Genomic DNA, 15,520 nt, shown 5'->3' with positions numbered 1-15,520 from the left:
GATATTCTAATATTATTTTTATGTTGTTGTAGGTGTTCGTGCATTACTACAATCCATGCAGGACAATTCTATATTATTATTCGAGGGTAGGTTGTCTTCTAATTGTCATGTTAATTTTTTGTTTTTTTATGAATGTAACCTATTAATAATACATATTTTCCATGTCATACAGAAGATCAGGTTGAAATCAATTTGGAACCTCTGGTTGAGGATTCTGTATGTCCAGAAGATGAGGATGAGACTCAGGTTGAGGGACAAACATCAGAGGGACCAACACCACCAAATCTAGAAACTCCTCAGAATATCATGGTCAATGACTCTGAAGAAGATGAAAGACCGGAACAATTGATAAACCCAGAAGATGTCACAGGCAGGGGAAATGATATACAAAACCTCACAGACATGGCATTGGGGTTCAGGAATGAGCAAAGTGCATTTTTTAAAGAACTGATCAGATTACAAGAAGAAAGAAATGCAATTTTAAAAGCTGATTCAGAATTTAAGAGGGATTATTCCAAAAAGAAATTAGAAATTTTGAATCGAAGATTTCCTACTCAATAATTAATTATTAATATTTCTTGTTTTTGCACTTTAATGTTCAAATTGTTTTCATGTTTAAAAGTTAAACACTAGAATTTGGTTACAGTTTAAGTTATTTTTGAAAAAATGTAACATGCTTCAGTATTCAAGTATTTGTTATTACAATAAAAATGTTATTTAAAATACAAAAAAGAATTAAGGCTGTTTGTTTGTTCAAAAAATTTTTATTAAAAGAATAAAAACTAAATTTTTTTATTAACAAATAAACACAACTTTTTTTTCTTCATCTGTCTGATTATATAACAGTAGTGAGGATTATTATTGGCCAATTTTCAAACAACTCCTGTGTTATCCGTGGTTTCTGTAATACAATGTTAAAAGATAATTAGAAATCCAGAAATATAATACTAATTCTTTGCCCCACCCCCACCCAAAAAAAATAAAATTACTTACATGAAAAATATCTCTCAATAATTTCCATACGATTTTGAACACCGGCCCTAGTAGTGTGCCTGTTTAATATTTGTTGGGGGACATAGATGTCATCTGGTTGATCCTCAAGACACAAATCATCTTCGTTAACTTGAGATATTGCAATATTATGTAACATGCAGCATACTAAAATAATGTCATTGCACTTCTCTGGTGAGTATTGCAAGTCTCCCCCTGACCTGTCCAACACACGAAATCTCATCTTCAACACACCGAAGGTTCTCTCGATAGCACTTCTTGTACTACGGTGTGACTCGTTGTATTTGATCTCTGCACGTGTATGGGGCGATGGTACTGGTGTCAGAAGCCAAGGCCTACACGGATAACCACTGTCACCTACAAATAAAAAAATTAAAAGAATTATTACATTGGAATAACAATCTATATGCACTTTTAGCAATACAGAAATTAATGAAATAAATAATAACATAAATGAAAAGATCATAAAATTAATTTTCACAAAAAAAAAGGTATAAAGTGTATATACATCTAACTACAAATCTATGTCCTTCAAAGTTGAAAACCAAAATTAAACATAAAAACAATAACAACAAAAAATATGAAGTTAAACTCACCCAATAGCCAACCATGGGGCATGTCTCCACGTTCAAACGATGTAAATAATGCTGATTGTTTGAGGATATGGTAATCGTGGCAGGAACCTGGAAATCCTGAACGCACAGCCCAAATTTTGAGGTTGGCATCACAAACAGCCTGAACATTCAGTGAATGGAAGCTTTTTCTATTCCTGTATTGCTCCTCCCTTAAAGCTGGTGGTCTTAAAGCTATGTGTGTGCAATCAATTGCACCAAGAACATTAGGCATACCAGCTACTTGATAAAAAGATGCCTTAACTGTGTGCCATTCTTGCACATTCCTGGGTACAAAAATAAACTGCTTTTAAAACAATTCTTAGATGCCTGCAAAATGAAGGCTGGCTAATGCCCACCACAGCACTAGAGACTGCCTGAAATGAACCAGTTGACAAGAAATGCAAAACTGCTAATGATTTTAAAAGTCCAGGTATCGCCCTTGTTCTTCTTGTCCTAGGGTCTATGTCATTTTGGATCAGAGAGTAAAGATTTATAATACTCTCCCTATTTATACGAAATCTTTGCTTTATCTCCTTATCAGACAATGCCTGTAGTCCACACCGGGGTAAAAAAAACTCTAGGCACTCTTTGGCGTCTCCGTATGGGCATATTACCATCAGCAAGACGATTTTCACGGGCCCTTGCCAAAGAAATAGCAGACAACAGCAGAAAATATTCCATCTTCTCTCTCACAAAAAATGAAGTAAATGAAATGTTCTCCTCAGTGGATATGGAGAACTTTGGAGGGCGTAATTGTAGGAGAATATTAGGTTCTCCCATGGCGCAAAATAGTGATAAATATGAAATTTGGCGATCTGTTAGTCGATTTGATGAAAATACGACCGAAAAAGCGCTGTTTTAAGCTTCAATCGGCGCACATGTGCGCCTTGGCGAGATAGAATAGAGTAGTCGGATTTTTCGGTCAAAAATCAGTTTTTTTGGTCTTATTTTGTTTTAATACATAGGAGAGAATTTACGCCGGCGTATTTATAGGCATAAATGTAGGAGAATTGCAATGATAAATGGAGCCCTTAGTGTTTAATGTCCCTTTAAAGATTATATATTTTCTACTCGTGATTGGTGCTGTGGAACTAAGTTGCTTTGGATTTATTGAGAGGTGTTTGCAGTGGCCCTCTACCACTTGCATCAGGTGTGTGCTGTTTGTCAGATTTGAACACTTGTAATCTGGGGAGTTATAAGACCGCTAATGCTCAAATTAGAGAATGTCATTTTTCCACTATAATGGCCCTTTAAAAGGATATTCCAGCCAAAATTGGAATACACACGGATACATTTCAGCATTTTAAACAAAGCACTTGCTCAGAGAGCCTAAAGTGCTTGTACCATCTGGTAATGACTCAATGTGTTCATTGCTGACATGATACAAGTCCCACTAATGTTTTGAGCAGCTGCAGTATTTAAAATGCTGGTGCACTGAGAATATCTATCTATGCTTCACATGCACATGCAGAGACAAATGCTAACACTAAAACAGTGGTAACTTTTACTAGAAGCATGTTTGCCAATACATTTATATTGCACATATGTTTATTTTCAAAGATGTAATTCATCTACATGATTGTACGTTTTGACTCGAATGTGCCTTTAAGTCCATGTGCTCCATTTAAAAAGCTGCAGAGCACCTTTTACTGCAGGCTCTCAGCTGGTGATTTGCAATCCCCCCTGGATTTGTCAGACCAGTGTGATTGACAGCCCCTGCTTGCACGCAATTGGCTGCATGTGAGCAGGGTGACGCTTGTGCAATGATAAATGCTAGCAGCGTATTGCTGCCTGCTAGCTGTGATGCTGGGCAGACAAGGGGGGGTGTTAATCAACCTGATCGTATTCGATTGGGCGGATTGCTGTCCGCCACCAGAACTGAAGCAGAGTGGGTCGGAGGCAGCATCCGCTGCTTCTTAAATAGACCCCCATAACTTTCATGGTTCAGATAGACCATGCCATTTCAAGAGACTTTTAAATTTACTTTTATTATCAAATGTACTTTGTCTTCTTGGTATCCTTTGTTGAAAAGCATACCTAGGTAGGCCAAGCAGCAATGCGCTACTGGGAGATAGTAGGTGATGACTGGTAGCTACAAACATATGCTTCTTATCATTGGCTTGCCAGAAGTGTTCAGCTAGCTGCTAGTAGTGCATTACTGCTCTGCAGCTGACTTTAACATACAATTTTTTAAAAAGTTTCCAATTTACTTCTATTATCAAATTTGCTTCGTTCCCATGGTATTTTTGTTGTAGAGATACCTAGGAAGGTGTCTGGAGAACTACATGACAGGAAATAGTACTGCCCCCTACTTAACAAATGGATAACAATCTTGCAAAACTGCTGTCATATAGTGCTCCAGACACGTGCATGCTCCTGAGCTTACGTCCCTGGTTTTCAACAAAAGGTACCAAGAGAACAAAGAGCATTTGATAATAGAAGTAAATTAGAACGTTGTAAAAAATGCGTGCTCTATCTGAATCATGTTGTTTTAAAATATATTTATAAGAGTCCTGCAAACTATCTTCCTTGTGGTTATTATTGTTTTTATCATATGTGAAGGTTGGTGAAGAATTTAAACAGGAAAAAGGAAGGCTGGATCCATGGAAACAACTTACAAATTGTCATTGGTGAATGTAGGATTCGGGCTGGCAAAATATCAGGTAAAGAAAATTATCTTAAAGGGACACTGAACCCAACATTTTTGTGATTCAGAGAGAGCATGCAATTTTAAGCAACTTTCTAATTTACTCCTATTAGCAAATGGATCTCTGTATCTTTATTTGAAAAGCAAGAATGTAAGTTTAGATGACGGACCATTTTTGGTGAACAACCTGGGTTCTTCTTGCTGATTGGTGGATAAATTCATCCACCACTAAACAAGTGCTATCCAGGGTTCTGGACTTTCTTTTTCAAATAAAGATAGCAAGAGAACAAAGAAAAAATGATAATAGAAGTAAATTAGAAAGTTGCTTAAAATTGCATGCTCTATCTGAATCATGAATGAAAAAAAATCTGGGTTCAGTGTCCCTTTAACCCTTTAGCTGCTAAGCCATTTCCCACCTGGGTGCTAATATTTTATTTTATTTTTGAAATTTTAGAAAACATTTTTTTTAACTTTTTTATTTTTTTTTACAGACCCCCACGACTTACACTGTTGGAAAGGTTAAGCGATTACCTTTCCAACAATGGTCTTGGGGGTCTTGGGGGTCTGTAGCTGCTTAGATGCCTGAGATACAGGCTTCTAAGCAGCATGCCCCCTCCTCCTATACTTAACATTGTTAAGTATAAATAAAGTTGCGCGGTGACGTCATCACGTAATTGCGCGTGACGTCACCGCGCATCACGTGAACCCCCGGCGATGCCTGTCACTCTACAGTCACGATTGCCGGGGTAGGAAAAGTAAGGAGCCCCCAGATCTCCCTCAAGGTGGGAGAGTGCTAGTGACGGCTCTGAGCCGTCATTAGCACCAGAGTGAGAAACTCTGTGACGGCTCAGAGCCGTCATTAGCACTCAAAGGGAGTATAAGATCATGGAATTAGAAAAAAATATATGTTTCTAAGATAAGAACTAACCATTCTCCCTTTTTGTTTTTAACATCTTATTTTTAAGTGAGGCACATATGTATGTCATTAGAAGCAATTTTTTAATGTGCACTTATCTGGTCATTGGTTTGGGGCCATGTGATAGACATGAGATGTTACAACACAGCCTTAGCATTGTGGTTTCTAGTGTTGTATGGGGGGGGGGGATGCTATGCACTCCCATTCATTATTGTAGCACCCCTAAAGTTATCAACTGCCCTGAAATTTCATGATAGTACATTTAAACATGTCCATGCTCTATGGAAAATAAATACATATTTAAAAAAATAAAGGATGGGCAATGGAGATTTTAAAAATAAATAAATGCAGGAATAGATATAAAACGCAGAATTGCCTGCACCTTTATAAAGAAATGTGTTGCTAATTTTATACAAAAAAAGAAGCAGCAACTTTGTAAGTAATTATCAAATAATCTATAGTAAAAAATGCACTGTTACTAATATCACCAATTCATTATTTATAGCTAATTACCTGCTATGATTTAGCTTGTTTTGATACATATTTTTATTTTGAAAATGCTTTTACTGTGACTATTTCATTTTTATTTAACAGTTTAAATAAAAGTAAAGATTAAAGGGATAGTATAGGCAACATTAAACTTTCATGATTCAGATAGAACCTGCAATTTTAAGTAACTTTCTAATTTACTCCTATTATCAAATTTTCTTTGTTCTCTTGGTATCTTTATTTGAATGTAAGCTTAGAAGCCAGACCATTTTTTGTTCAGCACCTGGGTAGTGCTTGCTGATTGGTGTCTAAATGTAGCCATCCAATCGGCAAGTACTACTCAAGTGCTGAACCAAAAATGGCCCGGCTCCTATGCTTACTTTACAGCTTTTTAAAATAAAGATACCAAGAGAACGAAGAAAAATTGATTATAGGAGTAAATTAGAAAGTACCTTAAAATTGCTGCTCAATTTGAATCATGGAAGTTTAATTTTGACTAGACTATTCCTTTAAAGGGACAGGAACCCCCACATTTTTATTTCATGATTTGGATAGAACATACAATTTTAAATAATTTTCCAATTTACTTCTATTATCATATTAGTTTTATTCTTTTGTTATCCTTTGTTGAAGGAACATTGTTGCACTACTTGCAGCTAGATGAACACATCTAGTTAGCCAATCACAAGAGACAAAAGTGTGCAGGCACCAATCAGCAACTAACTCCCACTAGTGTAAGATATGTGCATATTCTTTTTCATCAAGGGATAACAAGAAAACAAAGCACATTTGAAAATAGATGTGATTTTAAAAGTGTCTTAAAATAACATGCTCTGTCTAAATCATGCAAGTTTAATTTTGACTTTCCTATCCCTTTAACCCCTTAGTGACCAGGCCACTTTTCAATTTGTTGACCATCTGGGACCAAGGCTATTTTTGCATTTCTGCGATGTTTGTGTTTAACTGTTATTTTCCTCTTACTCATTTACTGTACCCACACATATTATATACCGTTTTTCTCGCCATTAAATGGACTTTCTAAAGCTACCATTATTTTCATCATATCTTATAATTTACTATAAAAAATTATAAAATATTAGGAAAAAATGAAAAAAAACACACTTTGAGCCCCAAAATCTCTAACACATCTACAACCACCATAAAATACCAATGCTAAACAGTTTCTAAATTTTGTCTTGAGTTTATAAATACCCAATGTTTACATGTTCTTTGCTTTTTTTGCAAGTTATAGGGCAATAAGTACAAGTAGCACTTTGCTATTTCAAAACCATGTTTTTTCAAAATTGGCGCTAGTTACATTGTAACACCAATATCTGTCAGGAATCCCTGAATAACCCTTCAAATGTATATATATTTTAAAAGAAGACAACCTAAGGTATTAAACTTGAGGTATTTTGACTTTTTTCATGCAACCATTTTACCACCAATCTATGCCAAAGTTTGGGGGGGGGGAAATTTGATTTTTTGACAAATAGCAATTTAAGAATACATTTACTGATAAAATGGTAAGGGTTACTGCCAAATAACACCCTAATATGTCTTCAGTAGCATCTCCTGGGTACAGTGATACCACCCATGTATAGGTGTGTCGGGTTCTCTGTGGGCTAAAAGCCCTTATTTTTAGGTAGCGCATTCCAGTTTTTCAACTTGGAATTTTCACATCGGTCATCATGCACCCATGTCCTATTTGGGACATTTCTGAAGCTGGCCAATGGAATTTACCCCCATCAAACCATATATTTTTGAAAAGTAGACACCCTAGGGTTTTTCAAATGCTGATATTTTAACACTTTCCATGCACTAATTCAACCACCAGTCTTTGTCAAACTTTTGGGTAGTCATTTTTTTGTGTTATTTTTCACACACATTGTACTTTAGGCATGGATTTTCAGTTCCTGTTATGTGTTACTGCCAAAAACCACCTCAATATGTGTTCAACAACATCTCCTGAGTACAGTGATACCACCTATGTATAGGTGTGTCTGGTTCTCTGGGGGCTAAATGGCCTTATTTTTAGGTAGCGCATTCCAGTTTTTCAACTTGGAATTTTCACATCGGTCATCATGCACTCATGTCCTATTTGGGACATTTCTGAAGCTGGCCAATGGAATTTACCCCCATCAAACCATATATTTTTGAAAAGTAGACACCCTAGGGTTTTTCAAATGCTGATATTTTAACACTTTCCATGCACTAATTCAACCACCAGTCTTTCTCAAACTTTTGTGTAGTCATTTTTTTGTGTTATTGTTCACATACATTGTACTTTAGACATGGATTCACAGCTCCTGTTATGTGTTACTACCAAAGAAGACACCAATATGTGGTCACCAACATCTCCTGAGTTCAGTGATACCACCTATGCATATGTTTGGTGGCTTGTTTGGGGGGTGCAATGCCAAATGTCTGACATGCGTTTGTGATTTTTTTTCACATTTAACATATTTTCTTTGCCTATCGTCTTTTTGGGGGGTCTTTTAACATACCCCAATTTATTTGTTTTCCATGAATGTATATGGTGTGCTTTGATGCCTTTGAAGCAACCGTTTTAGCCCAAAAAATTGGAGAAAGTGTATGGTGGTTATTTTTCAATTTTCATTTTTACAGACACATTGCTTTTTGACTATGATTTAGGAGAGACTGTTGTAAGTTATTGCAAAAGAATACTTCAGGTTGTTTTCTGCAAGGCACCCTGAGTACACCTATGCCCCCCATGCATAGGTTTGCCAGGATTTTGGGAAGGTTATGTTACAATTTTATGACTTGTGATTTTAGTTATTAACAATGAGAGTATTTCTTCTGATAGGCCTATCTTTAGTTTGTGGCCTATTGCATACCCCACTTTTATTTATTGCCATGAAAGTGTATATTTTTTAAATGTTGACACCCCAAGGTATTGTATATGGTGTGCTTTGATGCCTTTGAAGCAACCGTTTTAGCCCAAAAAATTGGAGAAACTGTATGTTGGTTATTTTTCAATTTTCATTTTTACAGACACATTGCTTTTTGACTATGATTTAGGAGAGACTGTTGTAAGTTATTGCAAAAGAATACTTCAGGTTGTTTTCTGCAAGGCACCCTGAGTACACCTATGCCCCCCATGCATAGGTTTGCCAGGATTTTGGGAAGGTTATGTTACAATTTTATGACTTGTGATTTTAGTTATTAACAATGAGAGTATTTCTTCTGATAGGCCTATCTTTAGTTTGTGGCCTATTGCATACCCCACTTTTATTTATTGCCATGAAAGTGTATATTTTTTGAAATGTTGACACCCCAAGGTATTTTATATGGTGTGCTTTGATGCCTTTGAAGCAACCGTTTTAGCCCAAAAAATTGGAGAAAGTGTATGGTGGTTATTTTTCAATTTTCATTTTTACAGACACATTGCTTTTTGACTATGATTTAGGAGAGACTGTTGTAAGTTATTACAAAAACATACTTCAGGTTGTTTTTTGCAAGGCACCCTGAGAACACCTATGTCCCCCATGCAAAGGTTTGACAGGGGTTTTGGTTAAAAAAAAATAACAGGCCCAATTTTAGAAAAAAATAGAGTAGTGAAATGAAAAAATCTGGCACAGTAAAAGTAAAAAAAACAAAAACCCATCTAACAGTAAACATAACCAAAAAAAAATATTTATATATATAACACCAAATGTATTTATTTTTTTAAAAATTGACCATTGTATGGTACCGCTTGAAGCAGTCCCCAATGCAGAGTGCAGGCCGTCCAGGGCAATCAGGACAGTGATATATGGTGTCCCTTCTCTTCCCCCTCTTGGTACAGACTCTGCATTTTTTTTGTGGTTTCTGCTTTGCGGCAGTAGGGGGGATTTTAAAAATAAAATGAGTAGCCCCAACTCTGCTCTCTCCCATCACCGCCCGGGGAGCAGGTGCATCATGGTACAAAATCCCAGTAATAATCTGGAGCTGAAACTGTAAAAAAAGTTTTTTTAACTCTGGGGTTTGCTTTTTTGAACAACAAAAAAGCGTTGTGGGTTGCAATCTGCATTAGGTAAATTGCAACCTTTTTGTACCAGGCCCTTGTCTTACGCATAATTAAGTAGGGCTGCAGCAGCTGATCAGCCAGATCAACCCCACCCATATGCCGGTTATAAGACTTGATGCACACTGGCTTCCTTATGATCTCAGCTCTGCCACGTACAGAAACCGCCACCGTCCTCTCTGTGTGGATGGTGGTAAGAAGGTATACATCCTTCTTGTCTCTGTACTTAAGTGCCAACAGCTCCTCTTGGCGCAGAGCTGAGGTCTCCCCCCTTCGTAGCCGTGTGCGTACAAGTTGTCCTGGGAAACCTGCGCGGTTCTTTTTAATTGTACCGCAAGCTACTGTATCAAAGCAATACAGTAGCTTGAACAAAAGGACACTTGTATAAAAATTGTCTAAGTACAAGTGATACCCTTTGTTCATTAGGGGTAATATCAGGTCCCAGACAATCTTGCCAGTGGTTCCCATATGTTCTGGGCAACCTGGAGGGTCAAGGTGGCTATCCTTTCCCTCATACACCCGGAAGGTCTGAGTATACCCAGTCTCGCTGTCACAGAGCTTATACACCTTTACCCCATATCTGGAGCGTTTGGAAGGAATATACTGCTTGAATCCCAGCCTTCCCTTATACTTCATTAGGGATTCATCAACACATATATTCCTTCCAGGTGTATAAGCCTCTGCAAACCTGGCAGAAAAGTGGGTTATCAGGGGGCGGATTTTATACAGCCTGTCAAATTGGGGATGCTCCCTAGGGGGGCACAGGCTGTTGTCGCTAAAGTGCATGAAATGCAGAATCATTTCATACCTCTTCCTCGACATAGTCTGGGAGAAAATGGGGGTAGAGCAGATGGGGCTACTACTCCAGTAGGAGCGAATGGAGGGTTTCTTTATGATGCCCATCAGCATAGTCAATGCCCAGAATTTTTTGAATTCTGGCACATTGATGGGGGCCCATTGCTGCTTTGCCAAATATGTTCCAGGCTTTGCAGCACGGAACTGATGGGCATATAAATTAGTTTGGGCGACAATGTTCCCCAATATATCATCGCCCAGAAACACTTCCAGAAACTGCTGGGGGCTAAAACCTGCCACATCTATATTTATGCCAGCATTTGCTATGAAGGGTGGGATATCTGGCCTCTGGAGATGAGGCGTTACCCATTCTTCAGCAGCAATGGCAGCAACACGCCTCCTTCTGGCAGGGGGGCTAGCAGGGGGGCTGGCAGGGGGGATAGCAGCCACAGATACATCACTATCAGTTGAGACTGCATCTAGTGATGTATCTGAGCACATGGCAGGGTCAAAATTGGGGTCTGAGTCAGAAATTGAGGCATCTGACTCTGACGCAAGGATGGCATACGCCTCCTCAGCACTATATCTTTTCTGTGACATTTTTGTATCTGTCACAGAAAACAATTACTAAAAAAAATTAAATTAACTAAATTAATTAACTAAATTAACTAGCAAACAAGTACAGCTATGCTACTGCCAGTGATTTATAGCGATCACTGGCAAGCTAGGGGTTAATGGCTCTGAAAATTAAATTAAATTAACTAAATGTTTCTGAAAAGAGCCTTTGGGTTTTTAAAAAATTACAACAACAAAATTAACCCCTAAAAAAATGCACAGACAGCAAAAAAGTACAGCTATGCAACTGCCAGTGATTTATAGCGATCACTGGCAAGCTAGGGGTTAATGGCTCTGAAAATTAAATTAACTAAATTAATTAACTAAATTAACTAGCAAAAAAGTACAGCTATGCTACTGCCAGTGATTTATAGCGATCACTGGCAAGCTAGGGGTTAATGGCTCTGAAAATTAAATTAACTAAATGTTTCTGAAAAGAGCCTTTGGGTTTTTAAAAAATTACAACAACAAAATTAACCCCTAAAAAAATGCACAGACAGCTCAAAAGTACAGCTATGCAACTGCCAGTGATTTATAGCGATCACTGGCAAGCTAGGGGTTAATGGCTCTGAAAATTAAATTAACTAAATTAATTAACTAAATTAACTAGCAAAAAAGTACAGCTATGCTACTGCCAGTGATTTATAGCGATCACTGGCAAGCTAGGGGTTAATGGCTCTGAAAATTAAATTAACTAAATGTTTCTGAAAAGAGCCTTTGGGTTTTTAAAAAATTACAACAACAAAATTAACCCCTAAAAAAATGCACAGACAGCAAAAAAGTACAGCTATGCAACTGCCAGTGATTTATAGCGATCACTGGCAAGCTAGGGGTTAATGGCTCTGAAAATTAAATTAAATTAACTAAATTAATTAACTAAATTAACTAGCAAAAAAGTACAGCTATGCTACTGCCAGTGATTTATAGCGATCACTGGCAAGCTAGTGGTTAATGGCTCTAAAAATTAAATTAACTAAATGTTTCTGAAAAGAGCCTTTGGGTTTTTAAAAAATTACAACAACAAAATTAACCCCTAAAAAAATGCACAGACAGCAAAAAAGTACAGCTATGCAACTGCCAGTGATTTATAGCGATCACTGGCAAGCTAGGGGTTAATGGCTCTGAAAATTAAATTAAATTAACTAAATGTTTCTGAAAAGAGCCTTTGGGTTTTTAAAAAATTACAACAACAAAATTAACCCCTAAAAAAATGCACAGACAGCAAAAAAAGTACAGCTATGCAACTGCCAGTGATTTATAGCGATCACTGGCAAGCTAGGGGTTAATAGCTCTGAAAATTAAATTAAATTAACTAAATGTTTCTGAAAAGAGCCTTTGGGTTTTTAAAAAATTACAACAACAAAATTAACCCCTAAAAAAATGCACAGACAGCAAAATGCAGCAAAAAAAAGTGCACCTATGCTACTGCCAGTGATATATAGTGATCACTGGCAAGCTAGGGGTTAATGGCTCTGAAAAGAGCCTTTGGTTCTATATTTTTTAACAAATAAAAGAAATAAATCTTTCTCTCTGCTAAATACAGGTCTCTCTCTCCAACAAAATGGCAAGTGAGGAGAGGGAGGGAGATCCACACTGATCATAGTCAATATTTATAAATATTGACATGATCAGACAAATGGGGTATTTTATTATTATTATTTTTTTTGGGTGGGAGGCTCAGATTGGGTGACCCTAGCTTGCCCCTATGATGAGGCAGGCTAGGGACACCCCCAGAGGCCCCATGATGCACTGGGCATCGCCATCTTGGATGCCTAGTGAAGGGGGAGGGGGGGGGCTATTTTAGGCTTTTTTTTATTTTATACGTTTTTTTTTTAAATCAATTTTGCCTTTTATTTTATAACTAACTAAGTGCCTCGACCCACCGAGGCACTTAGCACACAAGCAGAGCAGCGGAAGCGTGTCCGATCGCTTCCGATGCTCTGAAACACTGCCGGGCTCCACGTGGAGCGAAACCGGAAGTGATCACTCGTGGGGGAGTGATCAATCCGGTCCCGGCACTCGGGAACAGTATTGCAGGATGCCTAGACCTCAAGGCAAGCCTGCAATACTGTTAGAGCAGCTGGAAGCGATTTCGATCGCTTCCAGTGCTCTGTTTAACCGACGACGTATGCCATACGTCCTCGGTCGTTAAGTGCTTTTTTTTTAAGGACGTATGGCATACGTCGTCGGTCGTTAAGGGGTTAAGGACATGCAGATGCACAGATAAGGATAAACCTGCTAGTTTGTATGTGTAATTTGATAGCAATACAGTTGTAGATTTCCAGATTTTTGTATTAAACCTTACTCCTCACTTCTTTAAAACTCATAGATTAGACAAATGGAAGAGCGGGTATTTCTAATATAAGGACATATGGACCTTAGATATGTTTTGAACTGTGCAAGGAATAAACAGAAAAATACTTGTGTTTTGTGTGCTTAAAGGGACAGTAAACACCTTGAGACTTTTTGATAAAACAAATGGTTAGTTATATGTAATGAAACAACTCTGCAATATACTTTCATTAGCTATTTGGGTCTCTTTTTATGTAATTTAGCTCTGACAAATTGTCAACTTAATAATTCTCAAAACTTGAAATGCACCCTGCTTCCTTTTCATTGATAACCCTGCTACATATCTTTCCCCAATTGACTTTAACTGCACAACAATACATTTTACATTAACATTATGACCATATATGCGCCTTGTTGTCTGCAGACTCAAACTCAGATTAGCTCCTCCAAATAAGGCAAATAGTGGCTGGAGTTTGGTTTTTGAAAAACAGTTGTACTAAAAAGGATGTGAATTTCTTTTATCAGTGTTTAGACTTGGCTGATATGTTTTTCAGTAGCAGCATAACATAAATATATTTTAAGTACAAGGTGTTTACTGTCCCTTTAAATGTGTTGCTGTGGGTCCCTGGGTTCCAGCACATACTTTTATCCTCAGGTATATTACACTGTATTCTAATGTTCTGCTTTATTTTTAATTATTATTTTTAAGTCCTATTTCTTTTGGCGTACATTTAACAAGCAGCAGATTCTACAATCTACCCCCGTAGTTTCAGGTTCCCCTGAAACATAAGTTAATGAGGCAGCGGACAGCAATCATCACAATCAGATATGATCGGGATGATTGATACCCCCTGCTAGCGGCCAATTGGCCGTGAATCTGCAGGGGGCAGCATTGCACAAGCATTTCACTAGAAATGCTTGTGCAATGTAAAATGCCGACAGCGCTACATGTACCGCATCATAGTTAATCGGCCCCATTTACTGTTGTTAAATTCACCTCCTAGCCAGCAGGAGGAGACAAAAAAAAACCCAGCCAGAGCTTAAGTATCCTCCCACTACCCATACTCCCCCAGTCATTCTTTGCCTCTGTAACAAAAATCTAGTGAAGTCGAGATTAGTGCGGCCCCATAGTGAGCTATACTTACCTATAGCATTAGGTAGCTGCACTGATCCTGACCCTTCTTCACAGAGCCCAGGGCCACGCTAACAGGAGAGTTAGAGCACACTAAGCTTCCTATTAGCACTGCCCTGGACTCTATGAAGAAGTGTCAAGATTAGCGCTGCTAATAACCGTATTTTTTGCCCATACACATGTCGAAATAAAATAATAATTTTGTATGGTAAAATTTTCTTTTCATTCCTCTTTAGATGTTTCCCTGTGTAATTCAAGAAAGCTAAGTTCTCCATAGACAGAAGTGAACATTTGACAACACATTTCCAAAGAAGGTCATATAGTTCAAAGGGATTTTGTCACTGTAAATAAATTCAGAACCAGCTGCATCCTATTGAACCATATGTGACGACCCTCCAAAGAGAAGAATGGGACATCTTTTTTCATAATCACCTTGAGCACTTTTATCAACACCATTTTGTAAAAAAAACCCCCAAAATATTGCACATTGGATGGCTCAATTTTTACTGTGTTTCACAATTTCATTTTTTTTTTTTTTTTTTTTCATTGTGGATAATCAAGTGTTTTTAACTTAATGTAAATACTTGCACTGATATTTATGAACAATGCAATTTAGGCTGCGACATCAGGTTTTACCATTTTCAGGTAAAACATTTACACTAGGATGATCGGGATCTGCTAATGTGAGGTATCATGAGAAAAATGGTTTAAATGTTACCTTGTTTATACGAACCGGATTTTGGATAGATGCCACTACATGCTTTTCTTCTGGTGTAATGTGACACATTGCAATAAAAAGCCTTTATCATTCACCCTGTGGATATCAATCTAAATAGCATTCTTTCATATTTAGTTAAATGTCCGTTGAACTTTGGTGACAGTGCCTTAAATTCACTAAAATATTAAGGCCTAGATTACGAGTGGAGCTCAATATTGCTTTTTTTGCAACCGCGATATTTGCGCTCCACTCAGTAATACCAAC

At 37.5% G+C, this 15,520-nt stretch overlaps 1 protein-coding gene across 1 annotated transcript in view; it reads left to right on the top strand.

The window, feature by feature from the left end:
• The window catches only part of MCF2 (MCF.2 cell line derived transforming sequence), a gene marked incomplete at its 5' end in the record, with an annotated part of 268,961 nt that extends 253,771 nt beyond the window's left edge, over positions 1 to 15,190 (top strand). The window contains 2 exons of the mRNA XM_053699244.1: positions 4,188 to 4,288; positions 14,775 to 15,190. Coding sequence (XP_053555219.1) covers positions 4,188 to 4,288; positions 14,775 to 14,815 — 142 coding nt within the window. The remainder of the gene's footprint in view (positions 1 to 4,187; positions 4,289 to 14,774) is intronic.
• Positions 15,191 to 15,520: the final 330 nt, after the last annotated feature.

This window comes from Bombina bombina, chromosome 1 (assembly GCF_027579735.1).
Source record: "Bombina bombina isolate aBomBom1 chromosome 1, aBomBom1.pri, whole genome shotgun sequence".
Lineage (NCBI taxonomy): Eukaryota > Metazoa > Chordata > Amphibia > Anura > Bombinatoridae > Bombina > Bombina bombina.
This window is presented reverse-complemented; position numbering and strand designations above follow the sequence as displayed.